Source organism: Chinchilla lanigera, unplaced genomic scaffold (assembly GCF_000276665.1).
Source record: "Chinchilla lanigera isolate Chin_1 unplaced genomic scaffold, ChiLan1.0 scaffold00007, whole genome shotgun sequence".
Classification (NCBI taxonomy): domain Eukaryota; kingdom Metazoa; phylum Chordata; class Mammalia; order Rodentia; family Chinchillidae; genus Chinchilla; species Chinchilla lanigera.
Window position 1 is genome coordinate 617,995 of NW_004955408.1, and position 23,314 is coordinate 641,308.

The following is a 23,314-nucleotide window of genomic DNA, read 5'->3' on the forward strand; positions in this document are numbered from 1 at the left end:
GGACGAGAATCCCTAAGTTCCCTGTCATAGCTAAGCTCAGATTTAGTGGTGAAAGTGAGGTAGAGGAATGATAGAAGAGATCTACACAGTCATTTTAGAAATTCCATCCATTACCTAATTCTGCATGCTCAGAGAATTTCAGTTGAATAAATGAAGACACTGTCAAGGCAGTGTGCAACCCTGGAGAGGAAGGCCTAGAAATGATAGCTGCATTAGTTGGTTGTTCTAGGAGCCTGGTAGGCTCTTGAGCTGTTAGGTCCTTGTTTTAGACATTTCCTGTAGAAATCTGTGCTCATAAGCTTTCTATCCTTATGACAGAATATCCCAGAATAGTGCCTTAAAGGCAGAAAAAATTATTTTAGGTCATGATTTTGGAGGTTTTAGTCCATTACCATTGCTTTTAGCCCTGTGACAAGGTAGAAATGTTACAGCAGGAGGACATGTTGGAGGAAAGCTGTTCATCTCGTGGCCACCAGGAAGCAGAAAAAGAAAAAGCCAAGACAGACAGAGGACAAGACACAATCCCCCAGCCCATACCCATATAAGCCACCCCCTTTAACTAGGTACCACTCACAGTTCTCATCATCCCACGCTGATGCCATCGTGTAATTCCCTCAGGGAATTCATTAGTCCTCTGATGAAATTAGAGCTGTTGTGATTTCTGCCCGTGTGAGCTGGTGGGGCATTTTTAGATCCAAATAGCAGAAATTAGTAAGTAAATTGCAGGGAGAGTGACTTACAGCTGTTTATATAGCCGCATCTTCTAACATGCACCAGATTCCTGTGGGGAAGTTGGAATTTTCTTCTGTCCTCATTCTAGTGAAAGAAGCACAGACTTTACAATGAAGCAGATCTGAGTTCAACTCCCCACCAATCTACCCTGCTCCCTCTTAGACAGTTTATTTAGCTTTCTGACCCATTTCTTCATCTGAAAATGAATAGGAAATTGGTATGTTTGTTTTTTGGAGTTCTGGGGATGGAACCCAGGGCTCCATGCTTGCTGAGCAAGTGCTCCACAACTGAGCTACACCCTCCACCTTTAAAATTTCTGAAAACTGATTGGTTGAACATTTATGTGCCAGTATCTATGCAGTATCTTACACACCTTAGAATTTCTATCTTGTTTCATTATTTATAATTGCAGACTTGCAAAAAAAAAAAAAAAAAGTTGCAATAAGGTAAAGCATTCCCATCACTCAGATTCCTTAGCTGTTAACATTTTACTGTTATTTTCTTTTCCATGTATATACCTGTTTTTTAACCATTTGAGAGTTAATTGAAGTATGAGGCCCCTCTCTTTCTAAATATTTCATCATATTAAAAAAAAATTTCATCATATTACTTGTAAAACCAAAATTGTTCTTACAAAAATATGATTATCAAAATCAGAAAATTTGTATTGATTCAGCATACTATCTGATTTACAGACCTTTTTCAAGTTGTACAAAACTGGCTCAGTAATGTTCTTGATTTTAAAAAAACAGGATTGACCGGAGCAGATTGTGTGTTGTATTGAGTCTGTCATACTGTCTTATGACATTGACATTTTTGAAGAGTATAGGTCAGTTACTTTGTTTGATGTTCTGTTCCTTCATTAAATTCAGATTATATGCATCTTGTCAAGATACCGGGCATTTACGATTTTTAGAACTGTATTGTGAGATAATTGTATATTTACTTGCATTTGTGAGAAGTGATACGGTGAGATCCATACCCAGCTCCCATTTTTCCCCAGTGGTAATAATGTCTGGCTTAACTGTAAAAAATTTCACAAGCCAGAAATTGACATAGATTACCATCTGCTGATCTTACTGAATCCACTGAAATCTTCAGATTTCTCGTTAGTTTGTACCCATTTGTGTGTAGGTTTGGTTGAGTGTGGGCTTCATTCTGTGCAGTTTTATCCCATGTGTAGATTCGTGTGACCCCCCTCCAAAGTCCAAGGTACACAACAGTTTTGTCACAAGGATCGCTGTTCTTGGTTATAGCAAAAGTGACATCCCCCTTCCCTTCCGTAACTCTTCCATCACCCATCTATCTGTTCCCTGTCTCTATAGTTTTGTCCTCTCAAGAGTGCAGTATAGATGGAGTCAGATCAGACCTTGAGGTCCTTCCACATTGGTACATCAATAGTTTATTTTTTATTGCTGAGTAGTATTCCATGATGTGGGTGTATGCCTTACATTTTGTGTAACCATTCACTCATTGAAGGAAGGATATCAGGCTTGTTTTCCATGTAGAGCAATTATAAATTAGGCAGCTGTGAACATTTGTACACAGGCTTTTGTGCAAACATGAGTTTTCATTTCCTTCAGATACATGTGAGATTCCTGAACGTAAATAAATGTCAAGTGCAATTTTGAGGTTGTCCATGGTAAGCATATATGTAGTTATATAAAAAATTGAAGTACTCTTTTTCCAGAGTGGCTGCATCATCTTACACTCCTGCTAGACATGTGTGACTGATCAAGTCAGTTGCTGTGTGTGCTCCATGGCCTCTGGTGGTATTGCCATGTTTTACTTCAGCAACTGTGCTAAATATGTGGTAACATTCTTTTGTGGTTTAATTCTCATTTCTGCAATGAGTACTGATTTTGAACATCTTTTCATATGTTTGTCATCTGAATATTGTCTTTAGTGAAATGTCCATATCTGTCTGTCACCTGTTTTGTTGGGGGCTTTTTGGTTTTGGTTTTGGTTTTGGTTTTGGTTGGTTTTTTTTGTTTTTTTTTTTTTAATCTTTTTAAAATAGGGTCTCGCAGTACAGTTCAGGCTGGCCTTGACCTCACTTTGTAGCCCAGGCTGGCCTTGAACTCCCAACAGTTCTCCTGCCTCAGCCTCTTGAGTGCTGGGATTACAGGCTTGCACCACCATGCCTGGCTTGTTGCCTGTTGTGTACCTGGATTGTTTTTTCACCATTGAGCTTTGAAAGTTCTGTATACACCCTAGATACCAGTCATTTTTGGGATACATGGATTTGTAAATATTCTTTCATGGTCTATAGTTTGTCTTTTCAACATCTTAATGGGAGTACTTGGGGAGCAAAAATTCTGATAAGACTTAATTTATGAAGTTTTCTTTTTGTGAATCATGCTTTTAGTGTCATCAAAACATAAAATTGTGGTTAGCCCTAGGTATCCACAAATTTTCCCCATTTTTCTTTTCTAGAAATGTTATTGTTTTACACTTTAAGTCTGCAATGCATTTAATTGAAGCCTTTCCTCTTTTCTATTGTGTTTAGTGCTATATATTATCAACACTTCTTTAGCTTTGCATTTTTTCTTTAGAGATTTTTTGACCCAAGTATTACTGTGTTTAACTTTCCCTTGTTTAGAGATTTTTGTTATCTTAATGTTACTGATTTCTAGTTTGATTCAGTTATCAAAAAGTGTTTTGTTTTTTTATAGTGAGGGGTACTGAAAATTGAACTCAGGGCCTCGTGCATGCTAGGCAAGCACTCTACCACTGAGCTACATCCCCACCCCTCAATTTTTACCTATTTCTTGAGATTTGTTTTGTGATATAGGACAGTGGTGGAAAACCTATGGCACACATGTTATTGTGTTTTCTTTTAAGACAAAAGATGTTAATGTAGAGTTGTTTTTTCTAACCTAAAGCCTCAGTATTCAGGTTTCATTGCAATATTGGCACTTTGCAATAAATAAGTGAGTTTTGGGTTGCAGTTAGCACTCGGTCTCTAAAAGGTTCTCCATCACTGGCCTAGGATGTGGTCTAACTCGGTGACTGTCTCATAGGTGCTTGAAAAACTATTCTATTCTTGATTAGAGTTGGATGTGCGCACTGAGCCTGCCTTCATAAGGAGCTGGGTGGGAGCTCATCTTCTCTTGGCAGTGGTGGAACCAGAGTGAGAGGAAGATGGTGAGACCTTTCTTGGGTCTCAAAAAAAAAAAAAAAGTCATCATGTGAAACACTTAAAGTGAAATAACCAGGGGCTGGGGATTTAGCTCAGCGGCACAGCGCCTGCCTGGCAAGCGGGAGGTCGTGAATTCGATTCCCAGTACCGGTAAACAAAAAACCATAAAATAAAATAGCCAGGGGCTACTCTGAAATGTTATTTTTGATTTTAAAAAACCTATAGTAATATGCTGATTGTAGAGTATCCAGGGACCTTTGAATAAACCTCTTGGTTGTCCCAGGAGCCTGCTATTCGAAGATGGTGCTTTAATGAGCACCCAGTGTGGGGCCTGTGTGTGATGAAAGAGAGGCATAATCACCGTCTGGCACAGGCCACAGACAGGGGCACTTGTTTGCTAGCATTTATTTTGCAGCTCCTTCCAAAGCATCCCTTCCAGACAGTGGAGAGTGGAAAGTGATGTTCTGACCTTTTTTCCTCCTTTGCTCTTTCCTAAGATTGCGAAATGCTTGATAAAATTTTTATGTGGCTTAAAAAGCTTAGCTTATTAAAGTTTAATAAGAAGGTGGCAGCAACTTGACTGGCTGAAACCTTTGGCTATTTTAAAAAGAGAAGGCAGAACTATTAGCAAAGAAAATACAATGAGTTTAGAGAGACTGATTTTTGCTGCAAACTATTACAGTGAAGCAGTTCTTTCTACAGAATGTGCTACTAGGGAAGGCTATGCATTGTAAGTACCTTTCACATCTTCATATTCACACTTGAAACTATTTTACGTGTGACATGAAAATCCAATATTACTTTGGCTTTTAGTTAACTGGTATATTGTCTTTGCATGAAACTGTTACAGTACATCTATGTATTGTGTTTAGGCACAAATAACTCACATGGCTGACGGTAAATGTAAATATTACCTTCAGATTAATCAGTTGTAGTTATTTTACACAAAATGCTAAGTACTTGGTACTTTTACATTGAAAGAGTACCCAGTGACTTTCTCAGAAATGTAAGTGCAGGAGCCCATGTAGAACTCATGCGTACCAGGCAAGCAATCTACCGCCAAGCTACATTTCTAGCCCTTCTTATTTTCCAGTTTGAGACCAGAGCCCAAGCTGTCCTCAAAATCGCAACCATCTTGCTTCAGCGTCCTGAATAGCTAGAATTACAGGCATGTGCCACCCCACCTGGCTAATACTGCATCATTAATACCAGAGTCATCCAATTTGATTGCTAAAATAGAATAGTAAAATTTTATTTTCTATTGAAGAAAAGAGTAAGTGTAAAAAAATTCCAACCTAATGGACTCCTCAGTTTAGAATTCCTTATGAAAATTTCCTGAGGAAATGCATACAATTTCTAACATATTTAAAATGTGCAAGAGCTTCTTGCTTTAACATACAGAGTTCACCAAAAAAAATGTATACACACCAGGAAAAGAAAAAACTTGCATAAATATTTTAATACTAAATTTACTGAGATATCATGAGATAAATACAAGTTACCTTTGGCCTCTGCAATTACAAGAGGTACTCAAAATGGTGACCATGAGCTTCCAGATATTCATTAGTACAGGGAACTGCTGCTTGGTAACCTTGGTCATTGAAATTGCTGCACACACATTTTTGATTTCTTCCCTAAGGGCCAGCAGTGTAGTGGGTTTTTTGTGATATACAACATTCCTTCCTCTACGATACCCATCCATCCTTCCTAGGATACCCCCATATGAGGGTAACACCATCTGTTGAAAAAACATAACACTATTTCTTTTCCTGAAGTGTGCATACATTTTTTGACAGATTCTATATATACAGAATTCATAGACTTTATAAATGTCTCAAGGCTACTGAAATGAAATTAATTGCCCATTTTCATCTTAGAAAGTTAAGAGGTACTAACTGAAGCATGTACTCGCCTGTCAGTGTGGAAGTCCATGGGATGTCCCTGTGTCAGAGGAGAGCAAATACTTTGCATTTAATCTCTGAAAAATGATGGATTCAAAATTTTTCTTTCCAAACTGGGGATGTGTGGAAGTTTTAGATATACTATCAAGATGTTTCCTCTAGGAAAGAATTATATAATAAAAAAAAAGCAGACTTCTTTTGTCATTGTTGGATAGTAGAATAAATTTTGTTTATTATGTTTATTACAGTCTAACAGTTCCAGAACAACAGGAAAGAACAGGTGTTTATGCTGAGAAGTTATTATTTTACCAGCTTATTTAAATATTGTAAATACTGTCTTCTTTTTCATGTTCTGCTATTATGATCAATTTATATAAATAAATAACACTTCCCATGTACAGAGACTTTATGTCTTCTGAATGTTGTATAGAAAGCACTTAAGATTTAATTTTTTTAAGCAGAATATACTGTTAAATAAGAGTATTTTGAAGACATTTCTAGATCCTTTGGGCATGGCACATCACACTGACTTAGTAAGTACATAAAGGAATTAAAGAATGCCTTCACATTCTTCTGGGAAGGCAAACAGGTGCAGTCAAGATACTGTGTGGTAGAAGACTTACTCCTTTGGGGCAGAGATCATTTTCCATAACGCCATGGAGAAATAAGAGTAGAGAAGTGAATGGTGAAGCCTAGGGAATAGTGGGGAAGAGGGTGAGTAAATTAAGAGTGAAATATGAAGGCCTTGGATCCCATTCTGAGGAACTGGGCCCTTATTCTCTAAGCAGCCCTAGCTTGAATCCTATTCCGGGGAGTTTGGACATTGTTTTCTAAGTAGTACTAGAATATGAAGAGCCTGAATCACATTCTGAGGAGTTTAGACTTACTGCATAAGCAGTCAGAGGTCAGTCCAAGATTTTCTAACAGTGGAGCCATGTGAGACTTTTTCCTGATACAAGAGGCTTGAGGGGAGGGGCCACTGAAGGAAGATACACGGAAGAGCAGAGAGGAATAGGGTGCTAAGGCTGGCAGAGAGTTATGGGGCACAGGCAGATGGCCCTTGGGAGACAGGGACACGTCTTCTGAAATAAAAATAGTAGTAGTGATGAGAGAGTGAAAGAAGAATGGTGCAGATGACTAGGGAAGAATTATATTCACAACACCTGGGTTTCACCAGTGTTTGAAAGAGAAAACCCGTCTGTGGCCATACCACCCTAAATGCGCCCAATCTCGTCTGAAAGAGAAAATCCTCCTCTATGCTGATACAGACCTACTTCTGTGTCTGTGGGAGAGAGTTCTGCTTATTGACCTAAATGAGTTTCATCAGTCACTGGTCCTCAGTAGACAGAATCATTGAGCTTTGAGCAATTATTCCTATTAAATTAAGCAACATGAGTTGTTTTAAATTGTTTTCTACCAATTTAAAACATTTTTGACACTGTATTCAAATACAGAAGAGGGTTCAAATAGGTATATTGGGCAGATTTCACCAAGTGGAGTAAGATAATATTTGGCCCCTGACCATCAGTCCCTTGAGATTTTATAATGTAGAATGCCTTTCAAACATTTTACACTAGAAAAAAGACTGGGCTACACAGCCAGGACTGAGGATCTAGTCCCAATACATTTTTTAATGGTAGGGGGATCACCTCTGTTCTCTGTGGGGCTTGGATTTGCTTCTTTGTAAAATGATGCATTCCTGTGATTTTGTCATTTCTAACATTTGCTGTGTGGCAAAGTGAAAACTTGAGGAGTTTTATTATCTGGTAGAAGCGGCATAGGTCAAATGCAGAGATGCAGAGGAGGGTGCTAAGGGTGCAGCTCAGTGGTGGAACACTTGTTTAGCGTGCAGAGACCCTGCATTTGATGATCAGAGGAAGAGGGAAAGGGAGGAAGGAGAAGGAGGAGAGAGAGAGGAGTAAGTGGCTAGAGCATGATAGGAAAATGCTTTGGAAACTAGAGTTGTAGCTTATCCTTGTTTAGTGACTTTCTCTGAGAGGATATTTAACAAAATCAGTTTCTCTTAACAGTTACACAACACATCTGCTACCAGATGCATGTGGGGTTTTTCGCGCACCAGGCAAGCAGTCTTCCAGCCTGGATGCCAGCAGTACCAGGGATTTGGCTCAGTTTTGACACTGGCTATCTGCAGGAGCATGAGATCTCAAGTCAGTGTCAGAGACTGACTGCACTTCAGTGCCACTCACAAACACCAGGCTGGTTAACCTGTGCTTCTGACTGGTTAGCTATAAATTGGGGTTCCCCTGATTCCCTGCTGGGGATTGAGTAATTTACTAGGGCAGCTGCAGAACTCAGAGAAACACTTACTTACATTTAGTGGTTTAGCATAAGGGATGTTAAAAGGATGCAAATGAAGAACTATGCATGTGGGAATTGGCATGGAGCTCGCGTTCCCTCCTCCACCTTCCACATGTTTGGCTTCCTGGAATCTCTCCAAACACAGTCCTTTTGTGGGTTTATGCTAACTTTATTATGTAGGCATGGCTGATTGAATCATTGGCCATTGGTGATCAACCTAACCCTCACCTTGTCTCTCTTCCCTATAGTTTGAAGGGTAGGGTTCAAAAACCCTACTCTTTGCCCCAAGCCTGCCTTGATCTTAACTGTGACCACCCTGAAGCTAACTAGGGTTGCCAGCTGGCTGTCAGCTTATAAACATGCAGAAGACACTTACTACTTTACCAAGGAGTTTCCAAGGATTTTAAGAGTTGAATGCCACTTGGCAAGGTGGTGCCTGCTGAATAATCCTAGCATGTGGGAGGCTGAGGCAAGAGAATCACTGCAAGTTATAGCCAGCCTGGGCTACACAGTGAGTTCAAGGGCAGCAGCCTGAACTACATAACTGCTGAACTAGAAACGAACAAACAAGAAGAGTCAAATGCCACCGGAAAACAGACAAAATATATATTTCTCAGATTCACAGTCTCAAACTTTAGTATACAGAAGAATCAGGTGGAAACACTTTTTTTGTGGTGAAGACTTTTTGTAATTGCAAATTCCCAAAATGCAGAGATACACATATGTGTGTACTCCTGTGCTATCTGATTCAGCAGATCTGCATAGGGCCTACTAAATTGTCATCTAGGCAGATTAGATAATCTCTCTGCATCAATATGTTCTGTAAAATGACGAAAATGTAGTTGATGTCTCATAAAATAATTGTGAAGAGTACATGTAAAGGGCTTATAGCAGTACCTAGAACTATACATGGTATGCTAAATAAATCTTAGTGACTACACATACTATTATTTTGTATCATTGTCATCACCATCAAACACCAAAGGAAGTTTTAATGCTCTTACCTCCTTGAAAAATAGTGACTTGATGGTGTTTAGGTGGTGAGAGACTTTAATTAAAAGTGCTTTTAAGCTGGACATGGTAGCGCATGCCTGTAATCCCAGCACTCAAGAGGCCGAGGCAGGAGGATCGTTGCGAGTTTGAGACCAGCCTGGGCTACAAAGTGAGCTCAAGGCCAGCCTGAACTGCATAGCTAGACCCTGTCTCAAAAAGACAAAAAATAAAAAAAAAAAAGTGCTCTTCATGAAGAAAAATTATACTTTTAGGTATTTGAGTCAGTGGGAGACAAACAGTGTTAGAACTAAGGGGCGATATCTTTTAGACAGATTTAAAATAAAAGACAAAAAATTTATATGTATGTGTTTAACTGAAGTTTACCATCATAGAATGATGGGAAATGTCAGAAGGATTTAAAGATTGACATAATCCAGAGGAAGATAGTAATACACATCCAGGTTCAAAGGAAAATGCTACATGAAGGTATTGGACATTAAGGGACAGAGGAAAGGTGCTTCTGACTGGTAAAAAGTAAAAGTAAAAGCTTTTACTTTTGGCACAGATGCTGAGGGAACTGAACTAGGCAGTTACAAAAGAAACCACTTGGAAGGAACTTGGAAGAGGTAATGTGATTATCCAAAAACCCCCAAAGAATCGATGGGACAACCTAAAAAGAATGTTTAAGGCACAGGATATAAATTTAATATGGAGAAATAAGCAGATAGAAAATAAAATGAAAGGGAAGGCACTATTTGTGACTGGATGGATGGATAGACTGGTAAATAAATCTAAGTAAGAACTTAAGAACTGTGTAAAGTTTGACCTGATCATAATAAAAATACCTTCAGATATTTTTCTGAATATAGACAAACTCTGAAATTCATGGAAGAGTAAGCAGCTAAGAATAGCTGGAAAGACACTGAAAAGGAGAAGCAATGACTGATGGCTAGCCACACCAAGTTTTATAATATATAGTAAAGCTTATTTAAAACCATGTTAAAAGTTAAACCAGCCTGTGACTAAACAGACCAATAGAATAAAATATAAAATCCTCAGATAGACCTAACTGCATATGGGAACTTCCTACAGTATATAATAGAAACACCATCCCAATCAGTGGCAAAGGTGGATATTTTAGTCATAGGGAACCGCTGAGCCAGGTGTGGCCGCACCTGCCTGTAGACCCAGCTGCCTGAGTGGCTGAGGTGGAAGAATCACAAGGTACAGGGCTTGGCCTCGCGAGTTTGAGACCAGCCTTGGCGGCACAGTGAGACCCCATCTCAAAGCGGGACACCACTGGAGAAACACGAAATTGGATTTTAGGTCCCATACATTGTACACCAGGGCACATTTTAAATGAGGAAGAGGGTATTTATGAGCAGTAAACCTGAAAACATTAGAAGAAAACACAACCCAAAATGTCCTTTATAATGGGGGGTTAGAGCCAGGTGTAGTCGCGAACACCTATGATCCCAGCATTTGGGAGGCTGAGGCAAGAGGCTCGCCCTGAATTCATAACAAGCCTGGGCTATATAGTGAGGCCAGTCTGAACTACATAGCAAGACTCTGTCTCAAAAAAAAAAAAAAAAAAAAACAAAAAGAACTTGAAAAACTTCCTAAATTATCCTCAAAATTCAGTAAAAGTTTAAAAATTGATAAATTTGTATTTACCTTTGTTGCTCATTTAGCTTTTGACTTTACAAAAGGTAAATGAGCAGCAAACAAGGCAGAGATGACTTATATTTACAAAGGACTTAAGTCCTTGATACATAAACCAAGGACCAACACTCCTGAGGTGTAAAGATTGAAAACTTGGTATTAAAAATTGGACAGAAACAACAAAGAGAGGGCACCAGAAAATACAGCAGTGCTTAAAATGCTAAAATGTTTCAGCCTCACTCCCAAGTTAAATCAGACTTAAAACCACATCAAAATGTCATTTTTTAATTGATCATTTTGACAAAAGAAATAGTCTGGTTTGATACCATGCTCTGGGTAAGGCCGTGGGGCCACATCTCCTGTGTTGGTGAGGGGCTCTTGTGGTGCAGAGGCAGGAGCCTATCCTCTGAGTGCTGGCTAAGTATGCAGTTGGCTTTTGTTTTAGTAGCCTCACTTGTAGGAGTCTGTCCTGATGACAAGATTAACATTTTTACAACAGTCAAAAATGACAGATATAAGACTATGCAGTGTGATTTTTTTTTTTTTTTTTTTTTTAGTAACAAAGAACTTGCCCACAGAAGTCTAGCTGAGTAAACCAGTGCCCTCTGCAGTGAAGTCCTGTGTGCAGTGGAGCAGTTTGTAGCTATAAAAAGAAGGGAGTTCTAAAGGTCTCTGTACGCTTCTGTGGACTGACCTCTAGGGCATGTGATAAAGGAAAAGGCAAGGTGCAGAGCTGTTTTGGTATAGCTAGTGAATTAGAGGGAAAGGGGACATAGCGCTGGATGTACATAGAGCGCACTTGTCCAGCTGTGTGCACACCTACATGTATCTGCTTTTCTTTTCAAAACAAAACAGTGTAAGGCTAAAGTAAAGCATAGAAGAGTTATTACTTTGGAGTGGAAGGAAAGGAAACACGGTAGAACACATAGGGAAATGAGTCTTCCCTGCCCCTAGTTCTGACTTTGAAACCATGCACTTACAGGGTGAGAGGGTGCGGGGTGTACACAATAAACAAATGCTAAAGGAATTAGCACATCACCATTTTAAAGGCTGGGTCTGTAGCTCAGTGGCAGAGCACAGGGTTGAGACCTTGTGTTTGCTCCACAGCACCACAAAAAAAGCAATTACTGCTGCACCCCATTCTACCCTCACACGGCTCTAAGGTTGTCTTTAAATGCCACTTCTACTCAGAGGAACTTAGGATCCCTAAAAACCTTATGTCTCAAAGCAAGGAAACTATTTGAATATATTCAGAAGTCCCCAGTGTCATCTTAAAGGAGCTGTCCCTACCCAAAGTTGAGGCAATTAGAGCATCCAAAGAATAAAAACTCCAAGTGATTGAAACTGGAGAGGGTAGAGGGCCCACTTGTTACTCTAAAAATCACATTTTAAAAAATGGTTTATTTTCTGATTTTTTTTCCTATACAAACTGTTGCATGGTAGTTAGCTAGTTGATGAGAGAAACGTTTTAAAATAGAAGTCCAGGTAATAAATGAATTATAGAGTTAGAAAATCACCATTTTTATAACTGTTAAAGAAATGATGGATTTCCTTCAAGGTAACCAATGGTTGCAAAAATCAGACACAAGATTGATGGGAGGTTTATGCTTAGTATCAGTAACTTAGTATCAGTGTACTTGGCTGGTGATATTCTAACCAATACAAATGAGCCTGAATCTCCCAACCATTGTATAAGAAATGGGAACAAGTGAAGTGACACCAACCAAGAGGATTGACATCAAGAGGCAACCACTAGCCAGATTTTAAATGTGGGACATTCTAGAAGACAAATAGATTTTTCTTCCAAAAATGATGTTTAAATTAAAAATATGATTGAGACATCTGCTTAGGCCAAAGATGAAGTAATGGGCTCGCTTTACCCTTCTTGCCCGGAAGAGTTAAAAGAAAAAGACAACAAAAAATGAAACCATTTCAAGACCCTAGACATCAGGCAGCTAAGGCCAGAGATCCCTGAGAAACTGGAAACAAATGAGCCGAGCCTACAATTACTCAGCTTCAGCGTCCTAAGCAAGTTCCTAGACCTCTGCACAAATGAGCCACAGTGAATGCCTTCATTTGAGACAACAGAGCTGTGGACCAGAGAGAACAAGGTAGCTAGCATTTGCAGAACATAGCGGCAAGAAGGAGAGCAATGCACAGGTGCAAGCAAACCCCCGGAGTATGCCTGTACTGCATACTCGCCAGAGTACAGGCAGCCCTGAGTGAGGAAACTTCCCCGGCGAGGGGTGGGCCGCGTGGTGGTCGCCAGGACTGAGGAGACAGGGTGTGTGGTACTCAGAACAGGACTCTGGCTTGTTCCTCCACACGCACCTCCCTGCACCCTCCCATGGCAGGTGTTGTGTACTCCATGCTGCCCTAGAAACTGCAGGATTATCGCCAACACCTTTCTTCTCTCACAGCTGTATCTAATTCATCTGTCTTCAAAATGTAGCTCGTACACTGTGATCAGTAAGAAAAATGTCGAAAGCCATCCCCTTTCCAATAGCATCAAAAAGAAGAAAATGCTTAGAAATAAACTTCACCACAGAGGTGGAAGGCTTACACCCGGAAAACTAAGATGTTGCTGAAAGGAACTGAAGAAGGTGCAAATGCAGGTTGATTATCCCTTATCTGAACTGTTGAGCAAAATGTTCCAGATTTTAGAGGGTTGTTTTCTTTTTTTAATTTTGGAATATTTACATCGTAGAGTTTACAGGTTGAGCATCCCTATTCCAAAATCCAAAGTGCTCCAAAACCTGAAATGTTTAGAACACATTTCAGAACACTGGGGTTTTAGAATAGGGATGCTCAGTGTGTAAATGGAAAAACAGCTCATGTTTGTAAATTGAAAAACTCCAAATTGTTACAATGTCAGAACTACCCGCAGCAATCCATAGATTCATTCAGTGACATCCCTATCAAAATCCTAATGGAATTTTTTGCCAAAGTGGGAACTCCATCCCAAAACTGACATGAAATCTCAAGGGATCCGAAATAGCCAAAACAATCTTGAAAAAGAAGGAAGAAGGTGAAGATCTGAAACTGAATTTAAAATATACTACAGGTGGAGGTGGCGGTGTACACCTGTAATGCCAGCTCTTGGGAGGCTGAGGCAGGAGGATCACTGCAAATTTGAGGCCGGCCTAGGGTATAGTGAGTTCAAGGCCAGCCTAGACTATATAACAAGACCCTGTCTCAAAAAATAAATAAATAAAATAAAATATAAAATGCACTACAAAGGTACAGTCAAGCCCTTGTGGTGCTGGCATAAAGATAGAAAAGAGGAAGGGAAAAAAAAGAGGGCCAGGGCCATTCATTGAGGTAAAAAGTCTTCAGCTGTGGTGCTAGGGAAATTGGATGTCCACACCTAAAAGAATGAACTGAACTTTTATACCATCAATAAAAACTGAAATAGACCAATGACCTAAACATAAGAGATAAAACTAAAAGGAGAAAAGCCTCATGACATTAGATTTGGTATTAATTTATTGAACAGACACCAAAAGCATGGGTAACAAAAGGAGAACATGATACATTGGACTACAAAATTAAAAATTTCAGGCATTAAAGAACATGATCCAGGGCAACCATTCAGGATCCCTTCTGTCTCTCAGGAGCTGTTCCTATTCCGCATTCCCCATTCCTGTTCTCCAATAAATTTTCCTACTCTTAACCTCCATTGTAGCCGGGCATCGTGCCGCATGCTTGTAATGCTAGCAGTCGGGATGCTGAGGTAGTTGGATCTCTTTGAGTTCAAAGCCAGCCTGAGCTACATAATAAGCTCAAGCCCAGCTTGAACTATATCATGAGACCAAGTCGCAAAAAAAAAAAAAAAAAAAACAAAGAACTTGATCCAGAGAATGAAAAGGCAGCCCATGGAATGGGAAAAAATATTATTGTAAATCAAGAGATTACTACCTAGAATATATAAACTTCTATAATTCATTAACAACCAAAAACAACAACAACAAAAATACCTAATTAAGAAACAAGCAAAAGAACCCCGAGGTACTTCTCTGAAGAAGGCACACAGAGGGCCAGTAAACATGTGAAAAGGTGCTCAGCACCACTAATCATTAAGGAGACACAAGTGAGAACTGCAGTGACTATTGGGATGGCTGTAGTGAAGCAGACCCCCGATAGATATGTGAGACGTATCCATTGGGGAGAACGGCACAGCAGCCCCTCCAAATATTAAACGTTAATTTAATATGATCCAGTCATTCCACTCTGGGTTCACACCCAAAAGAATTGAAAACAGAGACTCCAGCACATGTACCCACATTCAGAGCAGCATCATTTGTGGTAGCCAAGAGGTAGACATAGCCTGGGTCCATCTGTGGGTGAGTGGATAAGTAGACGGGTGTAGAGAGACAGTGGAATATTACTCAGGGCATGTTGCACAGAAGGGTGTTCTGAGGTATCCACATGAAGAAACCTTGAAGTTCTACAGCACAGCAAAATGTACTTGTCACAGAAACATAGATACTTGTATGATTCCTCTTTTATTTGAAATACAAAGAATAATTATAGCGACAGAAAGAGTGGTGGTTTCCAGGGGCTGGCGGAAGGAGAAATGGAGACTTAGCTGTCCAGTGAGCAAGTTTAAGAAAGGGGATTTTTTTTTTTTTTTGATGGTTTTTTGGTGGTGGTGTTACAAGTAGGAAAATTTATTGGAGAAAAGAAACGGGGAATAGGAATAGGGGAATGGGGAATAGCAATAGGAATACCCCTGAGAGACAGGAACGTTCCTGAGTGGGTTGTCCAAGGAAGTTTTAAAGATTGGTTGCACAATCCAAAAAAAGTGAAATACCTAGGAATCAATCTAACGAAGGATATAAAAGACCTCTATGTTGAAAACTACAGTATTCTGAAAAAGGAGATTGATTCAGATATCAGTAAATGGAAAGATATCCCTTGCTCTTGAGTAGGGAGAACCAATATAGTGAAAATGGCTATACTTTCAAAACTGTTATACATATTTAATGCAATTCCTATCAAAATTCCAATAGCATATCTCACAGAATCAGAAAAAAACACTCCTAAAATTCATTTGGAACCAGAAGAGACCTACAATAGCAAAAGCAGTTCTGGGCAACAAAGGCAAGGCAAAGGGCATCCAACCCCTGACTTGAAATTATACTATAAACCTACTGTGATAAAAATAGCATGGTACTGGAAAAAAAAAAAAAAAACAAACAGACCCAAAGGTCCGTGGAACAGACTAGAAGATGCAGAAACAACTCCAGACATACTCAGCCACCTTATCTTTGACAAAGGGGCCAAACACATTCACTGGAAGAAAGATAGCCTCTTTAATAAACGGTGCTGGAAAAACAGGCTTTGCACATGCTGAAGATTAAAACTAGACCCATATGTTTCACCATGCACTAAACTATATTCAAAATGGATCAGAGATCTAAGTATTAAGACAGAAACATTAAATCTGCTGGAAGATAGAATAGGTAAAGAAGACATTGGTGTAGGCAAAGACTTCATGAATAAAAACCCTGATCACACAGGAACTATCACATAGAATCGACAACTAAGATCTCATCTTATTAAAAAGCTCTTGCACAGCAAGAGAAACCACCAACAGAGTGAAGAGACAACCCACAATGTGGGAAAAAATGTTTGCCAGATGTTCCTCAGACAAAAGTTTACTAGTGAGAATGTATGAAGAACTCAAAAAAAACCAAGACCTCCCAGTTTAAAAGACCCAATCCAAAAATGGGCATCAGAGATGAATATACATTGAAGAAATACAAAGATAAAGAAATACAAACAGCAAATGAATATATGAAGAAATGTTCCACATCATTGGTCATTTGAGAAATGCAAATTAAAACACTGAGATCGTGTCTCATCCTAGAAAGAATGGCTATTATCAAGAAATCAACCCGTAATAAATGCTGGAGGGGCTGTGGGGAAAAAGGAACCCTTCTCTACTCTTAGTGGGAGTGCGGACTGGTACAGCACTGGGGAAATCAGTGTGGAGATTCTCAAAAAACTAGGATTGGAGATCCCATTAGACACAGCTATTCCCCTTCTGGATATCTTCCCAGAAGAATTAAAAACATCATACCACAGTGATATATGTGCACCCATTTTTATAGCAGCACAATTTTTAGTAGTTAGAATTTGGAAACAACCCAGGTGCCCATTAACCAAGGAATAAATAAAAAAGATGTCTTTTTATATAAAGATTGGCAGGCAGGCATGCCTATAATCCCAGGATTTGGGAGGCTGAGGCAGGAGAATTGCCACAAGTTCAAGACCAGCCATGGCTACATAGCCAAAACTTCATCTCAAAACAACACTATAAAGATTAAGATGGCAGAGTTTGTGATATTCTTACTTCAACATAATGAATTAAAGGCCAGCCTGAGCTACTTAATCATACCCTGTCAAGAACTAGTATAAAATATAACAAGGTGTCATAGGGTATGTAGAATATGTGCAAGCAAAGTGAAAAAATAGTACAGAGGCCAAAGGGGAAGAAATCCAGGGATGCTGTGTAAAACCCTTACACTATAACATGTAGTGCAGGTGCTTGAAGTTCAGTTGTGGTGAAGATGAATACATTATCTCTAAAGCAACCACTAAAATAACAAAGAGTTACAATGATAGCCGACAAAGGAGATAAGTGGAACCACTAAAAATTCTCAACCCAAAAAAGGAAAAAGGGAAAAATAAACATAAAATAGAAAAAGAGACACCAAATAGACTTAAATGTAACCTTACCACTACTATTATAACCCCTATAGAGGCAGAAATTGAGAGATGGAATAAAGGGACTATGGATATAGCTTGGCGGTAGAACGCTCATAGCATGTTTAAGGACCTGGGCTCTATACCCAGCACAGAAAAAAGCTTATAGAAGTAAATAAATACAAGTAAGTTAAAAAATATGTCGGGGGGAGGTATACCATACTAACACAAAATAAAGTTGATGTGGCTACATGAATCTCCCAGGGTAGTTGAGAGCAGAGCTATTGCCAGGGATAAAAATCATTTCTTAATAAAATGGCCACTTTGCCAAGAGGATGTTGTAGTCCTAAATGTAACTGCAGAGCTTAGTAACAGTGGTTTAGAAGCAAAGTGAGAACTGACAGAACTGCAGTAAAAAATAAACAGGCCCACAGTTACACTCAGAGATTTCAGTACCCTTCTCTCAATAATTGGAAGAATTTGTAGACCAAAAAAAAAAAATCAGTAAATACATAACACTTGAACAGCATAATCAACTAATTTGACCTGCTTGACATTTATAGAAAACTCCATTCAGTAAAAACATTCTTTTGAAGTATATTCTAGACCATAAAACAAGTCTCAATGACTTTAAAAAGATTCAAGTTCCCACAACATATGTTCTCTGACCACTTAAAATTAAATAACAAATGAGTAATGAAAAGCTCCTTGAAAAACCTCCAAACATTTGGGAATTAACTTCTAAATAACCTGTGGGATAAAGAAGAAATCAAAGGGGCTGGGGATTTAGCTCAGCGGCAAAGCGTCTGCCCGGCAAGTGCAAATTCGTGAGTTCAATTCCTGGTACCGGAAGAAAAAAAAAAAAGTAAGAAAAACAACAACAACAACAAAAAACCAAAACAAGAAATCAAAATGAAAGTTAGAAAAACATTTAACTAAATGAAAATGTATTGAAATTTAGAAGATGTCGCTAACCCACTACATGAAAATAAAAGTGTAGACTTAAGATTCATGGTATTTTAAAGTGTAATTATACATCAAAGTGTGCCATTTACATATATGCAATTTAAGCCAGTTATATCTCCATAAAGCTATTTTAAAAGAATGATAGATAAGATTCACGATTAAAAGAGGCTTGAGAGACATAGGACCCAAATGGCAGTGTTCAACCTGGTGTCCTAATTTAAACAAACCAATTGTCAAAAGACATTCTCAAGCCAGGCATGGTGGCACACATCTGTAAACCTAGCACTCTTGGGAGGCTCAACCAGGAGGATCACAAGACTCAACCCATCCTGGGCAACTTAGCAGTTTGATAAGCCCATGTTTCAAAATAAAATATCTTTAAAAGTACTTAGGGATGTAGCTCAGTGTGAAAGCCCTGTGTTCAATTCCCAGTACCCAGAAAAGCAAGAGAAAGCGAGGGAGGGAAGGAAGGAAGAAGAGGGAAAAGAAAAGAAAAAAACAAGACATGACATTCTGTAGACAGGGATTTTATGGTCTGAATAAGAGACTGTCCTAGTTTGAAGCTGCAATCCCGGTGTAGACTCTGACTTCTAGTAAAATTGATGCTCACCAGGAAGGTTGAGGTGTGCTTTCCTGCACACACCTGTGCCTCTCGTGTGTCTGTACTGGACAGTTCCTTACAGAGTCCCTGTTCCCTGTGCTCCTCCATACCAAACTCCTTCCTCCCTGCTGTCCAAGTCTTGGCTCCTGCATAACCTCTGGAAAGACTCGGTGACATCCCTCCTCTGCCCTGCCCTCCCCTACTGTCCTTTGGCTGCCACTCCGCCCAGGGCAGGCTTTCTTCTGAGTTAAATTAAAATGTGTTTACAGGTCTTTCCCCAGTTCAGATAGCTTCTTAAGAGTTCGCTGTCCTTTCACCTCTGGGTTGTGGTGTCGCAATGTCTGGCAAAATGTTAACTCAGCCCTGGGACAGTAGCCGCGCCTTCCTCAGGTTGAGGAGCAGGTGGTGACAGGCCCGAAAGGAGAGCCGTACTGCATCTTTTCTCAGATTTGAGGCTACGGGAAGGGTTCAGGGAGCAGTGGAATGTCTTTGCTAAGACAGCTTGTACCCCTAAGAGTGATCATCCCGGGAGCACAACCTGAAAGCTAGTAGAGCAGGGGAGGGTAGCACAGAAGCAGACATGGTAATGCTGTAATACATCACATGTTTATTAATACAAAATGCAGAAGTGATTGTGATGATACCTGCCTTTTTCACTGTATACACTTTTTTTTTTATCTCTTTGAGACAGGGTTTCACTATACAGTTCAGGCTGGCCTTGAACTCACATTGTAGCCCAGGCTGGCCTTGAACTCAAAGTGATCCTCCTGCCTTAGCCTCCCCAGTGCTGGGATTACAGGTGTGCTCCACCATGCCTGGCTGTGTACACTTTTTATTTAGCAAGAATATTGAATAAATGGTACCGTTGCCAGTTTTGTAATTGTTTTTAGAATCCTCTTATATGATGTGACAGAGTGATATAGGAAATTAGAGACTTTATACCTTTAATTATTTAAAAATAAAGACCGTGATTCATAGATCTTAACACTTAATGTCTGTTTTTATTTGCCATTTTTGTAGCGTCGCCTTGGAGATGCAGCCAAGAAAGCCATCAGTAAACTGACAACCAGAACAGTAAAAAAAGGTGATAAGGTACAGTAATGAACTACTTTGCAGTCTCTTCAAAGCCTTGCTCTTGCCAAGCATGCCATCTGGAAGCCCCTCAGCCAGCCCCCTAACTGGCTGGACTTCAGATGTGCTCACCACTGAAGTGTCAAGAACCTAACTACTGCTACTCGAGCTGTGGCTTTCTGCAGCTTTCTTCCACTGAAGCCTAGCATACATCTTCCAAGAATTCTACTTCGTGCATTAAATAGCTAGGAGTCATGTGCTGTCTTCATATTTCTTACCACTTTGTGTCTGTTTGAGGTTTGAACTGAAGACCTACATTTCTAGAGTGCATCACTTAACAGGGTGCTCTCTCTATGGTAGTCAAAGCAGTTTGGAATAAGAGGAGCACAATTCACCAGGGTTGGGCCCCATGCTTGGGGATCAGGTCTGAGAGGCAGTGACAGAAGGTTGTGGCTGAGACCTTTACCCACGATTCCAGTCAGAGCTCCAGCTCTGCTTCTCTGTAAGCACAAAATGACACTTTGATATAATTAGATCCTGCAAGTAGCATACTCAAGAGTCACCAGCATGAGAAGATTGCATCTGAATCTGCCGCCTGCCCCACACACATCGCTGACCTGTTAGCAAAGAGCACTGGAAGGGTGATTTCAAAAGATTGTCCATTTCCTAAGTTTTCCTGCGCTCTTGGACTTGCCCCCTTTTTATTCCCATTGCTTTGATGCCACCATATCTTGTTGTCCTTGACACAGCTCCAGAGGTAGAGACTTTATTTCTTAATACACTAAGGAAAGAAAAAGAAAATACAAGTAGCATCAAAATAGCTGCACTTCCGTCTGGAGGAATGGTAACCAGTATAAATGTCTTCTTGGCCTTCTCCTGACATTACTGTAACGTGAAGTCCCTGAAGCTGTCTAACCTACCCATCTTCCTTTGTCCCCCAGGCTAGCGCAAAACAATCCTTCCTTTACTTATTAAAGCCAACAGGTCTTCTTAGTTTGCACCCCTAGACCTGCCAAGAGTGTCCCACAGAGTTTCATTCCACGTGGCAATGACACAGCAAACAGTCTCACCTTTCCCACTTAGGTTGCTGACATGCTCTATTTAATGGCAACTCTGTTGAAACTCCAGCAGCCTTAGGAGGAGAAAATTAATTAACCTGGTGGCCAAGCACCTGACTGACTTTTCCTGACTCTTGGTAAAGACCAGAGAAGCTTCCAGCCTTCTCTCCCTTCACCCATGCAGAGCTGCTATTCCTAGAGTGGTCTCTGGACAGCAGCCTGCCGGGTGCTTGCAGGAGGCCGTACTGGGGGGCAGGTGACTAGTTGAGCTGCCTGGTGAAGACCCAGGTTGTGCAGAGTCTGTAGTGAAAAGTACTCAGACAAACCAGCAACACAGTGGGAATGGAGGGTAGGAATGTAATGGTGATCCAAGGTGATAGTTAATGTGACTCTTGAAAAACATTAGAACTGTGGTCTGAAAATTCTAAGGCATCTCATAAACAGAATTACCATTGATTATTACAATATAATTTCAAGACAGAATAGATTGGCTTAGGTATAATTTGGGTCAATATAGTTAAGCAAATGAAAGCTTTTTAAGTTATGTTCATAGCTTTTGCTCTGTGAGCATTTGCTTACCACGGTTGCCACAGGGGTATTCTTGGCTGAACTGCCTCCTCCATGTGTGCAGGTGTGGTGTGTAACTTGTGTCCTGTGCTCTTCTTTTCAGGAAACAGACCCAGACTTTGATCACTGTGCAGTCTGCATAGAGAGCTATAAACAGAATGATGTCGTTCGGATTCTCCCCTGCAAGTATGTCAGCTTCCTTGTTTTGCAAAGAATGACATGAATATGTTTTTTATGTCTCTCTTCAGAGTAGGTGTCCACTTGCTCCTGAGAGCTGTCCTGGCAGGCCACAGCCATGGCCACTGCATGTGGTTTGCGGTGAGAGGCTGTGGTCACCATTGACGGGCGCTGCCCCACAGGAAGCACACGTGACGTAGTTGTTAGATGCTTGTAACTTGGGAGTTTTGTTCCAGGATTACTGTGGCCTCCTGTTCCTCTACCTCCTTCAGAGTCCATCACTGTGCCCTGTGTGAGACTTCTACAGTATTCACCAGGCTGTGGGCCCCATGGCTCGAGGGACTGGGAGCAAGCCTTTTCCTGGAGCGTGGCCTGCCGCATGGGGTGCTGATCCCTGCTGTGCACTGCTCTAAGCCAGAACAGATCACACTGCTCCCCCCATCTAAAGAAGGTGTTTCCCTGCCATTTGTGTTTGTCAGGTTTTCATTACCTTAACAGAGTACTGAGGTGGCTACTTAGGATGAGAAAGGGGTTTGTTTTGCTCACAGTGTGGGAGGTACAAAGTACAGGGTCAGGCGAGGCCAGTCCATCCCATTGGTTTGACCTCTGGGGATATCTCATCATAGTGGCAGCCCTGGAGAGCACGGTGGTCACATTCTGAACAGGAGCAGAAAGAGTTCCAGGCAGCCAGGCTTGCTCCTTTTCTAACAGCCCTCTTGAAGAACTACCAAAGGAGCCCCACAGGAAATCCCCCACCATGCATGGCCTCAGGACCCCACTAGACCCCTTCCCTCCAAAGCATCACCACTGCCAGCAGTACTGTGGTCATAGTAGATGTTTGAGGGATACATTTCAGAAGTAGCAGAGCCAATAGAAAGGTCAGCATTCATTGCTGGTACTTCTTCCATCGACGGCAAACCTCTCTCAGGGGCGTCCATGGCAGCCTTGGTGCCTAAAAAAAAGCACATTTTCTTTAGAAGCATGTTGATTTCTACCGTGGTGCTGTATCAAGCTGGAGAATATGAAATATTAAGACACGCAATTCTGACCATCAATTGGAAAAATGCAAAATCACCTGCTGAGAAGCCTAAAACCAAAGACTTTTTCTTTGTTCTCTTCTCTCTTCTCTAAAAGGGATCCAACAAACTGGGTATGGTGGTACACGCCTGTAATCCCAGCACTCAGGAGGCTGAGGCTGGGGATCATCATAAGTTTAAAGCCAACCTGGGCTACATAACAAGGCCCGGTCTCGAAAGAAAAAAAATCCACATAACTCAGCCTTCTAATAATACAGTGTTGGGCTGGGGAGGTATAGTTCAGCACTAGAATACAAGTCTCTAGTTTCAACCCTCAGTACCACAAATACTTCCACACAAACACTCCCACTCTGCACATGTGGTTGAATAACATAATA

The 23,314-nt window shown here is 40.5% G+C and overlaps 1 protein-coding gene across 1 annotated transcript in view; it reads left to right on the forward strand.

The window, feature by feature from the left end:
* Rnf130 (ring finger protein 130) overlaps nucleotides 1-23,314 on the forward strand; it is a gene marked incomplete in the record, with an annotated part of 99,057 nt that overhangs the window by 56,276 nt on the left and 19,467 nt on the right. Inside the window, 2 exon segments of the mRNA XM_005376010.2 lie at nucleotides 20,048-20,119; nucleotides 21,827-21,909. Coding sequence (XP_005376067.2) covers nucleotides 20,048-20,119; nucleotides 21,827-21,909 — 155 coding nt within the window.